This window comes from Cyanistes caeruleus, chromosome 3 (assembly GCF_971803275.1).
Source record: "Cyanistes caeruleus chromosome 3, bCyaCae1.hap1.1, whole genome shotgun sequence".
NCBI classification, from domain to species: domain Eukaryota; kingdom Metazoa; phylum Chordata; class Aves; order Passeriformes; family Paridae; genus Cyanistes; species Cyanistes caeruleus.
The window spans coordinates 16,826,559-16,846,941 of NC_141703.1; the positions used below are offsets into that span (position 1 = coordinate 16,826,559).

At 38.4% G+C, this 20,383-nt stretch overlaps 1 protein-coding gene across 1 annotated transcript in view; it reads left to right on the forward strand.

The window, feature by feature from the left end:
* The window catches only part of CTPS2 (CTP synthase 2), a 60,133-nt gene that overhangs the window by 24,189 nt on the left and 15,561 nt on the right, over window positions 1-20,383 (forward strand). Inside the window, 1 exon segment of the mRNA XM_023918427.2 lies at window positions 19,859-19,955. Within this exon segment, the coding sequence (XP_023774195.2) occupies window positions 19,859-19,955 (97 nt within the window).

The following is a 20,383-nucleotide window of genomic DNA, read 5'->3' on the forward strand; positions in this document are numbered from 1 at the left end:
CTGTGGTTTCTGCTTGTGGTTTCTAATCTGCCTGCTGTCTGTTGTCATTTTTTTTTTGGGCTTGCCTCCAATCCCACTGACTAGATTTTTCATCCTGTCCATCACTTCTTCAGAATCAGTTGTCATTTCATCATTTATGACTCTAAACCAAGAGCTTTGGGTCTGTAGGAGATGGATGGGGCAGAAGGGATGTTTTTGGAGCTGCAGATGTATGGGTGTAGGATTCCATAACAGGTAAGTAGGAGGTTTCCTGAGAAAACCAGACAAACTTTGGTAGATTAATTATGTAGATGTACACCTTGCATTAGCAGCCCATTTGAATGTGCTTTCACTCACTTCCAAGTGTCAGAAAAGTATTAGAAGAGTCCCTAGAGATCATATAATTAATTTCCTTTTCTCTGGAGCAGGGTCATCAGTATTTATGCTGGATGTCTGCTGAATTTAAGTGCCTTAAATAATAGGGAATCCACAGCCTCTTTATCTGGTCTATTTCTTGTGGGTTTTGTTAGAGTGTATTTCTGTGTGTCTACAAGCCTTGCTGTACTTAAGTGCTTTGATTCTCCTGTCTCTGCAGATAGACAGAACAGACATCTTTTTTAAAGTGGCTTTTGACATCAGTGAAATTCTCTGTCCTCCTTTTTTTTTCCCCTTTTCCTTCCTAGTTTAGTCTTCCTTTGTGAGCCCTGCTACTTAGATCTAGTAATTTCTTCTTGACTTTCATCAGTTATTTTCCATTCTGCTTGAGATGCCATGTCCAAAGTTGTGCCACTGGTTCACCTCTCTGGGTGCTCATGGTGTTGCACATTTAAATATTTCAAGAGACATTTGGTTGATGAGGACAATCTCTGTTGTTTTACAGGGAGGTGTCCAGCTACAGGTTTTTAACAGTGGAAGACTTTGTCAAGTTTCTTGACACTTAATTTCAAATTGTGGAGAGGACAAATACACTGCTGTAATATTCAGTGCAAAAGCTTGCCATTTGGCTTAGAATTCACAGGACTGGGGCAAGGCATCCCCCAGTATCTGTCCAGTCCAGTTGAGGGACAAAGCTGAAAGTGCACCTTCTCTTATGTTTGCTTTTTGATTCTACAGAAATTCAGGAGCTGCTGCTGCTGTTTATACTAACAGAAGCTCTCCTGCTGCTATGGGATATGGGAGTAGCAGTGCAAGCAAGTGTGGGGCTCATGGCCTGCAGTGCATTGTAGGGGTGAGGCTGAGTCCCATACACCAAACCAGGGCATGAACTCTGTGGTTGTTCATGACAATAAGATAATAATAAATCCTTTTGTCTTCTTTCTGCCAACAAAATGAAAAAGAAATATCTGTCTCTTTCTCCTTTCATCCTCTTTTCCACCTTTGGTAGGTAGTCAGATTTCAGTAGTATTGTGTAACTGGGTGATCTGCTAAGGCTTCTGTTCCCCACCTGCTAATTCCTCCCTGCAGCTCCTGTCTGGTAGCCTCACCATCCTTACTGCTTTATCCCTTTTGGAAGCAGTGCCAGGAAGCTGGTATGCCTGATCTGTATTGTTTACATTACAGTATTTGCAAGATTTGTTTTAAGTATTCAAATGACTTCCCTTTATACCTGAGGCACCTCCCTGAGTATAAAACATACTAGTAAGATGCTTAGTGATACAGAAAACCTGCGTTTCGAGGGATCACAACTTGGAATTCAGCACATTAGCCTTGTTAATTTGCCAAGGGTTCATTAAAGAGCACCTCCTAATTGCAAAATAGATAACCAGTTTTACTGAAACATCTTCCTGGGAAAGTGAGAGACCAATGTCTGGAAATTTGGGTGATTTCCTCAAGTGTTGTGTTCCAAATCTGGGGATGAATCCAGTGTCCTCAGGTCAGCTCTGTTCACTAGGCACTGTAATCCACGAGGCTATTTGAATGGGAGACTGGCAGAACTGGGATTTGGAGTTTGATCTCCTGGGTCTTTGTCCTCTTCATTCTCATTTGGCCCACAATGCCCTCCTCCAACAGTTTGTGTGGCATCTCTGAACTCTGTACTGGAATCAGCACAGAACTCAGTTTGACAGGCCCCAGTACACTTTTTCAGAAGGCCTCTTTATAGGACTTAAGTGCTATTCTGAAATACATCCATCTTATCCAGCACAGCCCAGCAATGGCAGAATGATATCCAGGTGTAAGGAATTCTGGTTGCTCACTAAGAATTTGAACGAAACTACGGGAAGATAATGTGTTATTGTTATTGCCCTTAGATGATGTGTGTCTAGCAGACAGCAGTATTTATCCACGTTAAAGAACAGCACTTGGAGCTTTGACACCCGTGCAAGCTGACTTCCAGTGCAGAAGCAGCAATCCAGCTTTGGTTCCAGTGTCTTGCTGCCCTTTCTTGCATGTATGAAAAGATATAATTCTTGTCATTTATGACATAATTCAGTTGGACTTGCGGTGGTCTGGAGAAGTCATATTAAGCACAGCATCCTTTTGGAATTGACATATTTATTTTAGCTTAGATACAAAGCCATTAGCAAAAAGAGGACTAAGTTTTTGTCATTTTCTTTCAGTGATGGTGGATGCAGATTCAGTGTTCACTCAAAACTGGCTATTGGTGAATATTTCCCTAGTAAACTGGTTTGTTGGCATATTTGGGGCTAGCAATTCCAGTCACACTGGAGAGTAAGGAACAGAAGCTGCAAGGATGACTGAAGTTTAGGCATCACCACTAGTGGTAGGAGGGATGAAATTTATGGTGTCACAGTCATGTGCATTCAATGATGAATTAAATGGGATGGTAACCCAGGTGCTGTCTCTTTTGTCCTTGTCACATACTTCCTGCCACCATTGATGGCTGAATGTTATGTGAATTTGTGCTCCTTGTTTACCTTAATGTGCTGGACTGTAAACTGGGTTGGTCTGCAACTGGATTTCTATGCCATTCATTGACACTGTTGGAAGGGACAGGGCACTCTCTACAGGGGTGGGGCTGTCACCTGAGGGCAGTGACTATCTCAAATCATCCTGTTTAATCCTCTGGTGATGGGTTAACACCCTAATCCTCCAGTATTTTTCCACCTCTTTGGTTTATTTTATGGTAGCAGTACCAGGCTCACTTGTATGTAAGCCCAGCTATGTTAAAGCAATTTCAGGAATCTCTGTGAGGCTTATTTTACAGCCTAGCCACAGTATTGAAACCATCTGCTGTCAAAGTGAAGTTTGCTGTAATGGGGAACATACCTTTGTGGATGCTGAGCACTTGAAAAGAAAGAGCAGGCTTTGTGCTTAGTGTTCACTTATTTCTACTTATATAGTGCTTATGCATCATCTCAAGCTTACAGACATCCATTGCTAGATCAAAGCCTTTTGTTAACCTTGCTTATTTTTTGTAGCAGAGAAAGATGGGAGATGTGGGAGAAAGATGATGGGACAATTAAAGTAAATTGGGCTGGACTGGGGACTCTCTGGAACATATGAATCCTATCTGATTTGCAAAGAAATCTTGCACAGGTGTCAAGTTTGATTTCTTATTGAGTAAAAAAGCTAAGCAGAATTTGTATAGAACTAGTGCTAGTATGAAGAATGTACATGTGTCTGTGCCTGTGTAAATTACCAATCCCCATGCTGCATCTGAAGGTAAACATGGGATACATTGTACTGTAGATAATGTGCAAATAATGAAATCCCTGGAGATGCAGATGTGTGCTGCTTCCATTGTGTGTATTCATTTGAGCTCTAAGGGCTTTGGTGAGTTTTGCAGAGAATCATTCCCACAACTGCTGGTAGTCATCTTCAGACATTCTGGACCTGTCTACAGAAAGGAACAGGCTTCTAACAGTCTAACCCATGGGTAATTTTTCCAGGGTGTGTGGTAGATGGTAGGTATGGGAACTAGCTCTGTAGTGCAAATAGGGGAGTCGTGATAGAACACTTCAGTCTTGTCAGCTGATTCTTACTGTTAGGCTACAAGGAGACAAAGGACAGACTGAGAGAAAATGAACATTCAGTGAACAAACTTTCTGAAAAAGATCAAATGATTATGAGTGAGAAGTTCAGAGAACTGCACTACAGCCATTGTAGAGAACATGATATTGCTTTGTGGGATGGAACTGTTAGATGGAAGTTGGGGATGAATTGTAAAATCCTTTATGTGTCACAGATGATGCATTCCCTATGTTGAAATTGTCATTGTTTGTAAAACCTGTGGTGGTGACATGTAAAAGGGTTGTCTCATCTCACAAATTAAACTTCAGCTATATGGGTTATCCTGACAAGAGTCTCTTGCAGGCCCTCCCTTGTGACATACATCTAATGAGATGTTGAAGGTGTCTCCCTAAATAGGACTGGGTGCGACTGCTACAGGGATGAATTATTTAATAAGATGCATTGTTTGTAGTCAGCTTTAAATTGGTGATGTGTTACTCATTGTAACTATATGTGTCAGCTGTTGCTGCCATATGTACACATCTGGCAGACTAATTTATTGCTGAAACTCCCTGTGATGTAGATATTCTACATTGCACAAGATAGTTTTGAGGGAGAATGTGTTTCAATATGTTCCTTCCATGTTGTGACCCTTGACTCGTGCAGCAGTGCAATATGGTAGTTACTGCCATAGCTGAAATTTACAGTTAGGTAATTGCTAAAACCCTAAACCTTTTTGTTCCATAGTAAACTCTGGTATGTTTTTTGAAATTCTTTAGAGTGATCTAAAATGTGTAAATCTCCATTCCAGCAAAGCATATATGGATTTATGGAGGAGTGGCTTCAGTTGAGTTTCAGATTGGGCAAAGTAAGTATAAGTAAAATAGTGCTGTACAAGAGGCACTAGTGAGTTTATTTCTTCGTGGGGAGATTAGATCTTTTCTCAGCTGTCCTTTGACACTGGAGATGCCTGGTGTCTCTAGATGTCACAGCTGTATCTAAAAATCTTTCTTCATCCTGAAGAAAAAATCGATGAGGAGAGTTAGAATCAAGGTTGTAATTCATTTTCAGAGCATTGTTGTTGCTCTCAACAATACAAACCTGATGGACTGTTCAAAAGTGGTCTAGAGGTGCATCTACTAAGACACATGGGCACATAATTTAGGGATTACATGATACTGAGATGCTGAGATACTGAGATCTCAAAAGGGAAAACGTACCACTAAGAAACTCCCTTGCCCAGCATATTTTTTTAACTAGAAATAGTTATAATCTGTTTTCATGTGAGTCCAGGACTACTGTCTGTCAATGTAATAATCCTACTAGTGAGTCAGAAATGTCATGTCTGGTTGTCTTGATCCTGGAAGGGTGTAATCCATTTTGTATTCTTAGAATTTATTTAAAATGATTTGACAGACAGGAGTCTGATACCATATGAGTTTGTGTTGCTTCCTTGTAAAGCCTACAGCTTGAGAGGATGGTATGGTGACATGATAGGATCATCTTGATTCTCTTTGTGTATATGTGGGAAAGATGGGGAATCCTGGGTTCCAGGTTCCCTAAAACAGTTTTGGCTTTTGTGTAAAACAGCAGAAGTTGGGAGGATGAGTTTTCTGGTGTTTTGACCCCACAGACCCCTGTGTACTCTTCTGCGTAGGGACAGGGGGCCCTCAGCACAGTTAACTGTGTTGAAGCCCCTAGAAATCAGTCATTGAAGGTCTTTCATCAGAATTGTCCTGCAGTGACCCTTTAGGTCCCTGTGACCCTGCTGGAGCTGTGCTGACTTTACTGCAGAAGTGGAAGGGAGTTGTTGAGATAGTGCCAAAATACTGAGCTGAAGGTGCTTGTGCTAGATAATGACCACCTACATTCCGCCAGGAAAAGGTAAGTTTGGGGAAAACAGCGGCAACCATGAGCGGTGCCCTTAGGCAGGAAGAAATGGAGGTCATCTTTTGGTAGAAACATCTGAATGAATCTCTTCAGTTTCTTCATCTTCAGCACTGTGTATCTGGATGGTCAGCCTTGCTGGCCTGACCAGACTCAGCATTACAAAATGCAGAGACAGAAAAATAAATACAACACCAGTTAGAACTTTAAAGCTCTCTCTTTGATTTGAAAAAGAGGTGCTTATAGAGCTCCAGTAGAGCTCCAGAAGTTACTAATTCTCAGTCAGAAGTCTGCAAGTGTGCCATGCCATGTAAAATCAGATTATTAGTGGTATTCTGGGGTGTGTTTTATTACCAGTGGGAAACAACAAAAATGATGATACAAAGTAATGGCTTTACCTTTGGCATAGGAATCCCCCATCTTGTTAGCATTTTGATGTATTAGTATGTAGCTATAATAGATGTTTGCTAAATTATTTCCAAAGGAAAACTGTCAAAATTACCATTAATAACTTTCATTGATTTAATTAAAATTCTATATTAATGGGAATTTAGGACAGTGGAAGCAAGAAGCTCCTAGAAAAGTCTCTCCCCATCCTTTGTTGACCAAGTAAGAGTAGGACATGAGGGAAAATCAAAGAAATTAGAGGGACTAATGAGGACTATGGGAAGAGTGGAAGTTGTCTAACTAACAGTATAGAGCAATCAGTTTTCTATTTTTTACATGATTATAGCCTATTGAAAGAAATTTAAGCTGTTGCTACTTACTGAAACTGTAGTTAAGGAAGAACAGTGCTTGTATACCTAGCTTAATTTTAGATTTTCTAATTACCCAATTTGATTATTAAATCAAAGCCAAATTATTCTAGGTTCAATAAGTAAAAGGAATAGTAGTTTGGAAATTCTCAGTTTACACAGGTGCATCAAATGAGCAATTCAAACATCTGTAAACCAGAACTTTGAAGAAGTAGATTTGCGTTTTGTTGTAAACTGAAATTAACGAATTATCCACCTCAGCCATAACTCACTTCTCAACTGTGCTAGTGAGGAAACAAACTATCAATTAAGTAGAATTTACCTTAAAGCCAGTTTAATTTATTTTAGGTTAGTGACTAGTCTTCCCTTCAACACAAAAGGAATTTGGTTTTTTGTTTGTTTTTTTTCTTCCTGAAATACTAATACTAATACAGCTAAAATACTAATACAGCTAAACTGTAACAAAATGTAGATTAAAGTAATTTCTTAGGATTCCAAATCAAAAGTGGAGAGAATTTTATAAGAAAGTTTTAAGTGTCTTTAGCTGGTGAGGTAGTGCCCCAGATGCCACGTGGAGCTCAGCCTTGAGGCTGGCACCAGTTTGGAGCAGACCTGTGTAACCTTAAGATACCTGTGCAAGCTATGCTGAAATGTCAAAAAAGAAGAAACATTGGTTTTCCTCTGAGACATTACTAAAGTCCATTTTTCCCAGCACATCTGCACAGTCTCCTATTGCTCGTTGGATCCTAGTATTTAAAAGCCCTAATATCTAGCTGTGAAGAATGTGGAATTATAAATTTGAACTTAATGAAAATGTATGTCTAAAAACACTTGCTGATTATTACATTGCAGCTGAAAGATAATACAGATTTATTGGCTGGCACTATGACACTGGCATTGTCATTTGGCCTGGCTAATTAGGGAGAGACTGTGTGTAGGCATCAGAGACATAACTTGCCATGAAACTGTTAGCTTTGGTCTTCACTGATGAGAAGGAAACCCAGCAGTTGCCCAAGAGCCTTGGAAAAACAGCAGAACCTCAGTATTACTCAAACTGTAAAATGAAAAATTAGTTTTGACGAATCACAGCAGACATGCTGTGTCTGCAAACGACACAGATCAGCGACGGTATTTTCTTGCACAGCTTGACTTAGTGTACAACTTTTTTGTCTTGTGGCAAAGAAATATTTTAATCTTTCTCAGAATAATCCATTTTAAGTAGCAATAAACAGAGTTCTTGCAAGGTTTATATTGTCTTGCTGTTTCTCTCACTGTGAATGTGGAATTGTAAGTGAGACTAAGGAAACGGTGTGAATTAACTCATACAAAACAAATTATCATTTTTGAGATTTAGTATCATTAACACCATTATGTGGTGAATATATTTATATGATCACCTTCCCATCCAACTTAACTAATTTTTATCTGCATTTTCTGAGCTGAAACCAAAGTAATGAGACATTTAATAATATTTGTCTTCTTGGAGAAATAAGAGAGCTGGTACTTAACCAAACAGCTGAAAAAGTTTCTAAAAATCATTTTTTCAGTGAACCTATTTTCTTCATTCCACCACATACTTGGAAACTCAGCAAAACGTGAAGGTCAAGTGACAAATAGCACTGAGAGGACCTTTAAAGGAACTAAAAGGAGAGAACCCTGCTTTCCTCTTAGAACCCAGCCTGAGCTGATGAAATACATTTGTGAACTAAGCACACCTATGATTATATCACAGGAAAGCAATGTGTGTGGTGTTCCACAGTGCATATTAGGGTATCACCTTTACTTTAAGAAGAGCACACTGGGTCAGACCACAGCTCCATCTAGACTAAAGGCCCACTTGGCCAGACTTGACCTGTCTCTCCATTTACAGAATCTTTGTTGGCAATGTCCCAATGTACTTACACATTTTTGTTAAAGCATCAGCTGCATTGCCTGGCATGGCCATCAGGTGGTTCAGACTATGAGTCTCTATCTCCACTGAGGCATTTGCCACAAGGCAGGCTGTGGGTGACAAGGCTGATGGGCAGTCACTCACACAGGTACTGGATCAGCTGTTTCACCCTTCAGTTGCTTCAAAAGTGAATGAGTACCATCTGTTTCCTGTGATTTTTTTACTGCCTATTTTGTCTGTTTTGTAACCACTTCTTTTAACACTTCATTTGAGTTGGGCATGTCAGAGTTCACCCTGAAGACGGATTTTAGCTTGGCAATGTCTTTCAACTCCTTGACACTGCACACAAGCAGAATGCTCATGTTTATTCTGCCATGGTCATAGTTCTGAGTTTTATTTTTAGTCCTGATAATTGAGTAACTTCACAATGCCATTTTTCTCCTTAAATGAAAATGAATAAAAATAATTGACTCTTAGTTATATTGATGCCTTTTACAAGTTTCTTCTTAAATATTTGGGGGATGGGATTAATGATTTGGTATTTATATATATAAGCTCAAAAATATTTTTGTTGTCTTCATTTGGACATTTAGTTTCTGTGAAGAATGCCTTCTTGCTGTTCAAAACCTCCCATCTTTTTCCTTTCTTAACATTTTCTTCATAAAAAAGTGTTTTTCTAGCTAGAAATGCATGTTGGATTACCAAAAAAGCTTTGCCCTTTCCAGTACTTACAAAAGGAATTACGTGTAACTAATTGTAAATCAAATAGGGAAATTTATGCTGTGCACAAAACATTTTTCTGGATGAAGTGGATGTAGGTGAGTGTCTGTCAGTGTTTGATTTAATAAGCAGAGAACATTTTATTCAGTGGAGAACTGTGTGTCTGAGTCTGCATTGGTAGTGCTGCAATATATTGTGTGTCACTTCAGAATGAACTGAGGATGCTCTGGGATGGCATATAGAGTGTTGACAAAGAATGGATGTTGAAGAGACATTGACAAAACTGTTTTTGTGCAGGTGTGTAGTACATGTTAGGGCAGAACAGCACTGGTTATCTCATGGCTTAGATGAGCATTTCAAGCTTCCACTTGTTTTGGTGACATTCTCCAGCTGGAATGTATTGGTCCCTGTCTTTATTGCTGTCCCTACAGAGACAAGCACTCAGGTGGTTCCCTTAAATTATTTACCTAGAAATAAATGTAGCTGAAGTTATGTGAGAAAACAGGGGAAACACTGTAACTAGTGAACTAGTTCCTCACCATTGTTCTGTTTGGCAATTTAATAATGTAAAGAAGGGGGAATTATCCAGATCCCTTAATGCTGTGATTATATTGCTGAATATAACAGCTCCAAAACATCTTCTCCACTCACTGGCCTTAAAAGCTTGCAGAAATTGTGTACTAACAAAACATCTAGAAATTGGGGAACATGAAATAGTTTACCTGTTCACAGATTCCTGCGTAACTCAATAGATTGCTGGAGTTCATATGTTGAAAACTACATGAACTGTCCAATTTTATGAATGCCATTTCTGTAGACATTTCTCCTACTCAGATAAGGGACCAAGTTTCATTAAGGCACTGGCCTTGTTAGAAGGTCACCTGGGAATGTGTGCTTTCTGTATCCTTAGCTGCCTTGTTTCTGAAGTGTAGGAACAAGTTTAGATATCACAGAAATCCTGGTTCTGCTAGGTTAAAAAAATTGTTTAATCTGCCTTATTTTTCCCATATCAAATGGAGGCAATGAAACACACTTGCCTTTGTAAAGTGGCTTGATACCTGCAGAGAAAAGTTTGTGCAGCAAAAAGAGGACTTCCACCCTTTTCCTAATAGATACCCAAGAGTGAGAACTGGAATTGATCATGTGCCTAGAAGTACATGGACAATGAAAACCTGGACAATTGAAAATAAGGGATCTAAATCAATTAAATGGTTGTATTGAAGGCTGTATTTTATTAGATGTGAATTGCCTGTTCATTATGTTGTAAAGTATTTCATTTTTATTAAAAATAAACAAAAAGCTATTAGCTAAAGTTGTAGTTTTAATAAATACTCTGCCCCCTGATCCCCCCCCCAATAAAATTAATGTGATGGAAGAAAAATAATGTGAAGTATAAGAAAATTATGAAAGTTCCTCAAAAGGAAGACTGTTTTATTAACGAGGTTTTCTGTTTCCTTAATTCTATATTTATTTGCTTCCCATCCATCATTGTATGTGATAATACAGTAGTACTAGGGGCTTTAGGCACTGAACAACAGAGCTGCAGTTGCAATGGATTTGACAGTGATACACTGTAGATCTGTGCTTTTAAGCTAAATTTTTTTTCTCATGCTCTCTGTTTCTTCATTCGGCTGTTGTAGACTATCAGAGGAGCAGGCGAAGGATAGAAATGATTTTTGTATGGGTACCACTGGAAAACATGGCCTTTGTGAGATTGGTTGTGCTGGGTGCCTGTTGTGTCCTGCTGTGGTGACACAGCCTGGAACTGTGGCTGTGTGGCAATGTCTTTTGGTTTCTCAGTAAACATTTGTAGCATTTGAGTAGATCACTGCATTATCTGTTGAATTAATCTGTGCCTGGCCACCCACACTTTTCACAGAGGGTGTCTGTAATTCTGCTGGGTGTGTTCAGCTGATGTCATGCTAATTAAATGCCTACTTGATCTGCACAAGTATAAAGTTGGTTCTATAAATGTTACTTTCTTAGAAACAATATTGGTAATTTTTTTCTATAGGCTTTCACCGTCTTATTGCTAAATAAGAAGTGATCTGAAGATCCATTTCTCCTCCTCTCTGACCTTTTTCTAGTGGTTCTCCATTTGTATCACACATCCTCTCTGCTTCACTCTTCTTACTTCCTCACAGGTAGCTCTTCCCGTTGGTTTATATTTTAAAAGTGTGTATCATGTCCGTCCCTAAAACTGAACATGAAGATTTGCATTTCTGGTTTTATGATCTGTTAGCAAGCAAGAGCTGCACAGGCATGTCTGTGCTGTCATGTTAACTCTGGAGCTTGTTACATGAATCCAGGCATCCCAGTGGTGCTCACTGGTGCTTTATTGGGAGAGAAAGCGATCAGCGTTTGATGTACATGTCATGGGTGCAAGGTCAAGCCACTTGTCCTTTTGAATGGTGTCTGAACCTGACCCCCTGATTATACCTTATAAACACAGTTAAGGAAAGCAAATCCCAAAGAATTATTGTCATTGCATGTTGAAGTGGATAAAGTGCTGGGGGAGAAGATCACAAGAAGTGCAGAATTAAATTATAATCTGAACAGTGATGTTTATTAGGTTTTTGGAGGAAGTAAGACAGACAAAATGAGACAGGAGGGATCCTGCTCAGAAGGAAGACATCATGGCTTCTACTTGAAATAAATAAAAAGAAAAAAGTATTGTGGGTCATAAGTGTTTTATCAGAATAAAGAATCTTCCAGACAAGATGGTCTTTGGCCAACTGAAGCTTTTCTGCAATGGAAGCAGGAAGCTATTAAGTGTAATGTAGAGCATGTGTCTCAAAGCATCCCTGAAATGCCTGGCAGACGTAATCAAGGTAATTAATCTCTGCTATGATACTAATATAAGTCATTCCTTTTGGTTTTCTGAAGCTGAAAATATGTTTACTGTTGTTGGATAGACAGTAATGAAAATACCAAAGCACCTATAAGTTAATCTGTTTAAAGTTGCATTGTTGTAATTATCTCCGTATGTGATCTTGTTTTCTAATATACTTTACAATAGGAAACTATAGGATTTAGAAAATCCTAGAATTACAAGTCAGTACCTTGATGACCACTATATGATATCCAGCTCTTGCTTTAGTTTTTCCAGAATGAGAAGAGAAACATTATGATGTATGTCCAGGAGGGATTATAAGGGCTCATGGAAGTAATCTGCTGTTGAATTCATGGGGGAAAGAAAATTCTATTGCTTGTTGCTGGAGAGCTTTTCAGAAGAATAAATGTCAATACTCTATGCCTAACAAGATACCCAGCATTCATATTCTCTATAATCAAAGTACATTTATTGTTCTGGGCATGCAATGGAAGACAAGAATAGTATTTAAAATTAGAGTGATAGAGCCAGGGGCTTTCTGCCTAGATATTTCCCTGTTATAGTATGTCTGTTCTGCTCTTAATCCATAAGATTAACATTGCTAGAATTTCTACAGTAATTAGTAAATTAACTGGGAGGACCACGAAGTAATGAAGGAGTCAGCTTCAGTTCTAGAGAGCCTTCCATTTAGTATGATTTGTTATGGGGTGTCAGAAGTAGAGGTGAGGGAACTGGCATGACATTTAAACAGGAGTTAAATCAAATCAGAAGCTTTCAAAGAGGAGGAGAGAAGGAGGACATTATAAAAATGCATGTAAAATATTTCAAGGTATCTACATGGTAGACATGGATGAGTTTAAACAGTAAAAGTAATCCTGCGTGCTTTCCAACACCAGTTACTTTAGCTTGCTCAATGTTCTTCCTCATTGTGATCCTTTGTGGGATGCTATTTCAAAATGCAAAAATGTAAATGAAGAAGAGAATGGGGAGGAAGGTAGGAAGAAGCATGCGTGTACTGTTAATTAGTAAGAGAGCTACTCCAGCCTTCATTATCTACATCTGTTTTCATTTATACGAAATTTCAGCTTAGATGTAAAAGAACAGTTGAAAAGAAAATAGACTTGTGCGTGAGAACAAATTGCTTCAATTAAAGGTTGTAGTGGTTGGCATGAGCTGACTGCTTTGTGTGGTTTTCCAGAATGGACTCAGCTGAGCTGCATGTTAAAGGAATCAGATTGCCACAAGACTTTGGCACTGGGTATAGATAAAGATTTACTTTTACAACTGTCCGCAGTTCTCTTTAGTGGGATTTTTTTCCAAAGACATACAGCTTTCAAAATACCTTGTAGCAGTTTAACATGCTTGCTCAGCGGTGTCTTAAACAAGTTTCACGATATTTTCTCACTACTTTGCTTTTCCTTGGGATCTTGAATTGTACTATGGGGTTTTTGTTCTTCAAAGAGTTAAACATTAGCGGTTTTTTATTCTGAGTAAGTGCATTGTTTTTCCTTCTATTCAGCTGATTTTAATAGAATGTTCATCTATCAGAGATACCAATTTGGCCCAACTAGTACCAAATTCTTTTTGATGTAGAAATGTAAATTCTGGTGTCTATATCAAAAGGTGATCAATCAGCCATTAAAGTGGTGGTCAGCCACTGATTTTTGGGCATAATATGAAGCGTAATACCCTAATTCCTAAATGAAGGGGTCTGCTTCCTATATACCTGTAGCAGAGAAGTCCTTATGTATCTTCCTGTTTCATTTATTTACTCCAAATTTTAGGTAAGGAATTTTCATATATCAGTATCAACCAGTGTGATTGTGTATTTTTGTCCTTCAGTTTAAAGCCTCAATTTAATGATATATCAATCAGATGGAACTAAACCTAGTTGGTAAAATCAGCTGCTAGAACTTGTTTAAGCTTCAGTCAAATGTGTGTTGTCAGATAATGTAAAAATTAATTATCAGGCTGAATCAAAAAGAGAATAATGTAATTTCTCTTACAACAGAAGCCAATACACAAAAAAATACGGATGTTCAGGTTTGTGTTCTTAAAACTGACATGGATTTCATGCTCTGGGTAGCATTTGCACTTCTTTCTTTCTTCTGTGACTAGCACTCTTACTTGAAAACTTCCAGTCTCTTTTTCAACTTTGCAGCTAAGGTACCTTGTCTTTTTTAATTTAAATAGCTATCCTTTCGATAGGATGCTTTTCCATATCCAGTAAATAAAATAAATAGGTATCTTTCAACTGATCCAAGACCTCTTCCAGGGATTTCTTGCCTCAGTTTCTGTGTCCCTGGTTATCAAGTACCAAATTATCACTGAGCAGATTTGGAAGGTGAACAGAACATCAAAATGGTTGGTGACATCATTCTGTGTGAAGGATCGATGGTTGGAATCCAGGCAGGCTCTCTTGCAAGTGTGATGGTAGTCTGATTACTTTACAGAAATGGGGTGGAAAACAGTTCTCCTTATCTTCCCTGTGAAGATACTGTTTTTTTGTGGCAGGTGAACAGAATCTCTTCAAGAAGTGCTAGAGTAGTGTAGGTCATGGCACTGAACATTGCCTGAAAGCCAATACCAGTAATTCTCCTCAGTGAAGGTCTGGAATAGTGACCACTTGAAATAATCAGTTTTCCTGCTTACTTTCCTTGAAGTAAACAATTTTCCTTCTGTCTTGCTTGCTGAAGGCAGAGATGACTGATCATGAAGTGGTTCAAACTAGCATAGGTCTGTTAATGAACGAGAAACAACTAGAATGGAGCTTGCTCATGCATGAGAACTCAGGGAAGAGCAAGTATAGAACACTGGGCAGTTTGGAGGGTAAAACATCTGCTGTGCTTTGTCTCTACTATGGACAATCTCATGTTTCCATGGCTACTTTGTGTAGTTTAGCTAATGTGGCTTGTCTGTGGCCCAGTCCCCCCGTGGCAGCTGCCTGCAGGATGTAATAGTTCCCTGAGTCAGAGCCCATCCAAGCATACTACTACTGTTGAAACAGTCTCAGGCTGTGTTTGTTCCTGCCTCACCATTGTGGGTGGGGGGTTTGATGAAGAGAGCACAGGCTCTATCTCACTCTCTAGGTTCTTCGCTCAGCTTTAGGGTACTCAGAGACACAGACTTGCTTCATGCCTTCCTCTTTCTGATATACCTGATACATATTTAAGGACGTTTGGTAAGGGCAGAATTTCACCTACTAGGAATTGCAGCTGCAGAAGTCCTTTTCAAAGGCAGTGAGTTCAAAGACAGTGTTCTGATTTTTTAAAGATGTATATGATAAGATGAAGGATTTCTCCCAGCTACACATTTGCTGATCTTTCTGAAATTAAATTAGTATTTAGTCATTAATTATAGTGTGAGATGGACCAGTCTGAAGTCTGGGAACACTCTTCCACATCCTTTTTAGTTATTCAAGTCTGTGGCAAATCCTGCCCTTCATGGCATGGTGTGACTGACACTCCAGTGTATTTCTATAGCCAGCACTGTCCGACCCTGTGCCTTTCACTAATGCTAAGTCTGAAACTTTCTGCTTGATTAAGTCTTTAAGCCAACTCTAGGACATGTGTTTGGAATAACTTGAATGAGTTCTCAAAATGCTGTTAAGCAATAACTTTATGGGCTTTGCATATCAACATCTCTATTAACTTCCTCAGTTCATTGCACTCTGCTTACGAGTGAGTAAGCACTGTTTGAAAAGAAGCCACACCCTTTATGAATTCTTCTAGAGAAAATGTTACAAAACATTCTGTAGCAGAATTTCTGCTTAGACAGAATCCTTAGAGAGCTTTTGGACTTCAATAAATAAATGCTTCATGGCAGTTACTTAATTTTAAAATAAGAAACAACAAATCTGTGGAGAAGAGGATCACTCAAACTGGAAAATGGTTGACAGTAATATTCTATGGGATTTTAAGAGTTTAAAGAAATTTAAATTCGTATTTATTGGAATGTTTGGATACTGTGCTGTAGTTTGTTGAAGAGAGTAGAGGACAGGAATTTTCAAGCTGGTTACTCATATCAGTATGTAATTGCATGAATCAGCTATTGATAATTTCTGCTTTGGTCTTGCACATGATGGTGGACATCCTTTTAAAAACAGCATTACTTCAGTCAGAGTAAGGAAGCACTGAGTAGTCTGAAATCTGCAAGTAGCTTTGTTGGCAAGTAATTTAGTCCTAGGACACTGAGTGTTTTAGATGGGTGAGCAGTGATGGGATTTGCTTGGAGCTAGGATATCTGTGGGGGAAAAGGGAGAAAGGGATTTAGGCAGATGTAATATTTGCATATTCTTTCAGTAACTGAAAATGTAACTCACTTTTTTAATGAACAGGGAAAATCTGTCATTTTGGTTTCCTGGCCAAGTTGGAAGCTCTCATTGCCCCTGATAGTGTGCACTTGTCAACTTTTTCTTTAAAGTATTTGTACTAGTTTGTTTCTAAAACAGAATAGATGTTAGTATAAATATCCCATTTGCAGGTGTTTGGGTTTGTTTACTGATGAATTTATGATTGATTGGTCAGATCAAATCTAGCAAGTACTGACTAATCCTGCATAAAAATAATGGAAGAGTAAAGAAAAGGATGTTTCTTAGGTTTGGGTTGAGTCCTTGTCAGTTTGAACTGCTAGATTTTTTTTTCATAGCTGTATTCAGCAGGGATTAGTATTCATCAGAACCTGTCACTGCATTCCCTGGTCCTGTCAACTTTACACATCTCGGGTGCTGTATTTAGAGCCTCTTTTCAGTGTTCGGGTAATCTCCAGGGCTGTGGCATCTCCTGATGCTTTGATCAGCACTTACATATGTAATAATTTATTTCAGCATTGATAAATCTTTTGCTCACCAGTCAAGGGTAGAGTGAAAAGAGAAAAACGCCTAGACCCCAGAATCGTAAGAACATGCTTCCAACGCTGCTTAGCAATCACTTGTTCAAATCAAGTAATGCTTGTCTCCCTCCCCAGCCCCTCAAAAACAAAGCCTGCAAACAAAACCCAACCAGACACTTCTCACTCCTTCTCCTTCCCCTGCCAAGGTAACCAGAGTAGATGTATTTCTCAAAATGGCGTTGCAGGATGTGAGGCAAAACAAAGAAAAAATGCAATAGTCCTGGTGTGATTACTGAAATTATTATATGTGGGGCTTTTGGGACCTTGGCTGCTGAGTGTCAGGGCTTGAAGGGTTTTCTCGTTGGCTTTTATATGTTTTCTAATAACAATAAAACAATCCAAGCAGCAGATATCTGAAAGAAAGTTTCTGGTCATGGATAGTTGAAGTCACTATTCATTAGTAACATGATTAAATAGTGATCAGATGGCTTTATATCTAGAATGTGCTTTGTGTTGTGTTACAGTGATTCATTCTTAATTTCATGTTGGCTGTCTGGTGTAATACATGATCTCTATAAAATCCCTGTAAGTGTTGGCAGTTTTCAGAAATTTGGGTAAGAAAGACTTAATTGGTGTCTTACCTATTCTTGCATCCTCCATACTGATACTTTTTGTTGCTTGTAGTGCCTGCCTGTTCTGTGCTGTTTTCGGCCCTTCAAAGAACTAATGCATACAAAGAGCTGATTTATTCTGTGCCAGGAATCATAAGCTCTTTGAAGAATCTGTTCAGTTGCATAGTTGTTCAAAATGACCACTATTGGAAAATTCATCTTTTTCTGATCAAATAAATTCTGTATAATATGGAAAAATATTTCATTTATTTGAGTTGCTTTCCTGATTCTCAGTACTTTCTTTGGGCTATAGGGCAGCAGTGCCACTTTGGTTTCAAAAGCTTCCTGCACAGACTTTGTTGCAGAGAAAGTCAAGTAATAAATAAACATTGAGGGCTCTGCTGTTGTAGATGCTGGAGTTCATCTGAGCCACAGAGCCAAAGCAGTTCTGAGGTAACATTTCCTAAGTAGCTCCTTTTGTCACCTGATGACAAAAGTTAATAAATCAAACCTTGTCCGTTTCTTACTATAAATCTAACAGTATTGGGAAAGATGGAGAGCTGAGAACACACAAACACACACATGCACAGTTGATGTTGAAACTCACCTGAACCTTCCCTATGAGACCATTTCTTCAGCCAGATTTTTTGTAGGGTTTGCAGCTCCATGTGGGGGTCTGACCCAGAGAATGACAGAAAAATTCAGCAGAGCAGATGCTCTACTTCTGAGACACTCTTTTTTTTTGTTTGTTTGTTTGGGGGTTTTTTTGTTTGGTTTTTTTTTTTTTTGTTTTTTTTTTTTTTTTTGTGGTCACTACTTCAGGAAAAAAGTGAAATTAAATGAATGAAAATAAATTCAGTAAATTTCATACTTTTCAAATAGTAAGGATTCAATTACTAGGTTTTCTTTTATTTTTTGTATTTGTGGAGGAGGGCTTAGTTCAATGTCTTGCAAAGTCTTCAACTTTGATTGGAGAGGTAATTGAAGTATCCATAATATCCTATTGGTTTGATCACAACTCCTCCTCATGACATTTTATAATGAATATATGGCTTATAAATAATATTTTGAAGGTATAAGGTTGTACAGAGATAATTACACAGCTGAAATGCATTGGCACAAGGCCAAAGGTTAAGCACTTTCCACCGTCCCTCCTAAATTGAATAACTTCACTTTATGAAGTGTATCATCAGATATTGTTTTCATTACTCTCAGAGGGCAAATTAAGGTTAATAAAAATTCATTTGAGATTACCTATTATGTGAATATTTGTATTTTTAGAACTTTTCTTTGTCATTGCATTCTTAATTGACTGTGTTTATGTGAATACAAGTATGTAGGTCAAAGCTTCAGCTCATGTTTCTACAGTTTTGAACTGTTTTACCTCTCTTAGACAGATTTCCTCTAAACTGGAGGGAGACTCTGCAGGATTTTTCAAACTGAGCAAAAATAAGTACACTTCTTCCCTTAAGTTGTGGTTTCTCATGTGCCCTGAATCCCACCATCCTGGGTTTCACTTGACCCACGTAGAAGCCATTTGATCCATCTGCTTCAATCCTCAAAGCCAGTATTTGCATATCCTTGTATTTAAATTTTAGGTTAAATAACATATTCTTCATACAAGGCAACCCAGTATTTTGTGAACTCTTCAGCAGTCTGATAAACCCTTTAGTAAAGTGGGGGGAATGGTTTTCTGTTCATTTATCATTTTCTGTGATAAATTAGGTTTATCTGTTATCTGAAATAGCACACACATACTGGAGTCACCTCTTCTCATACTCTGCTTTTACAACCTTAACATCTTGCTGCAAGTGTCCTTTTTCACTCTGCTACTGCAAGCCCTTCCCCTCTTCCTACTTCCAAAGAAAGAGGTGGTCTTCTCACTTGATAGCACAGCTGTTTGCCTCTTAGCAGAAGAAAGAGCAATGTAAGAAATAGCCTAGTTGGAATATTATAAATATGGGAATATTTCCCCAGGGTAATCTTTCATCCTCTGTGAGGTTCAGGAACTTTGTTTTTCCAGAGATGGTGTCTTTATCACTTGGCGGACTTTCTTTCTCTGTGAATTTGAATTTTTAAAAATCTGTGTACTAGCTTAGCACAAAGAATAGCTTTGGGCAGAGTTATCCTATTGGTAGCATTTGGGTATAATTTTTAAGAGAAAGGTGGTATTTTTCCATCCCAAAAAAATAAGAAATTAGTAAGTCGCTTCTGTTAATCTAAACATTGAATGAAAACATTCACAAACTAGTTAACACTGTCAGTCTATTACTTCAGTGTAGTATTGAAGATCATTAGAAAAACAAAAGACAAATAGTGATTGGATGTAAAATACATAAACTTGCCATTTATAAATCTGTTCAACTTGCTAGGAAATTGTTTGTTTTAGGATTTTTTTATTTATTGAATGAAACAGTGTCTGATCAACTTTCCTCTACAGGTTATTGACATGCCAGAACACAATCCTGGAGATATGGGAGGAACAATGAGGCTGGGGAAGAGGAGGACTGTTTTTAAAACTGAAAATTCTGTTTTAAGTGAGTTATTTTTCTGCTCTTATGACTTTGCCTATTGGGTAGGAGCTTTGTAATGTGGAAAATCAGAAATGCTATAATCTTAAGCAAACAGTTAGGTGGCAGCTTCCCTGAGCTCATTCACTCTGATCCTGTTATTTACATGTACTGAGAATTGGAGTGTAACAGACGTGAGAGTCATCCATAATTCCCAGTGAAACTGGGGAGTCCAATGCTTTTTTAAAAACAATGAGTAAAATGTTGAGACAACTGAAATACATTTCATGGCAGTTGAATTCATTATGTTCTTGGGAATGTCAGAGTGCTTTCTTCATATTTTCTAGCCTGGCCCTGGGAGCAGTCTTGTTTTGGGAAAGCAAAGTATCTGTTGAAGGAAAGGAAAATTATTTGCTGTAACAGGATGCTTCAGATAACAAAATAAAAGCAACCAG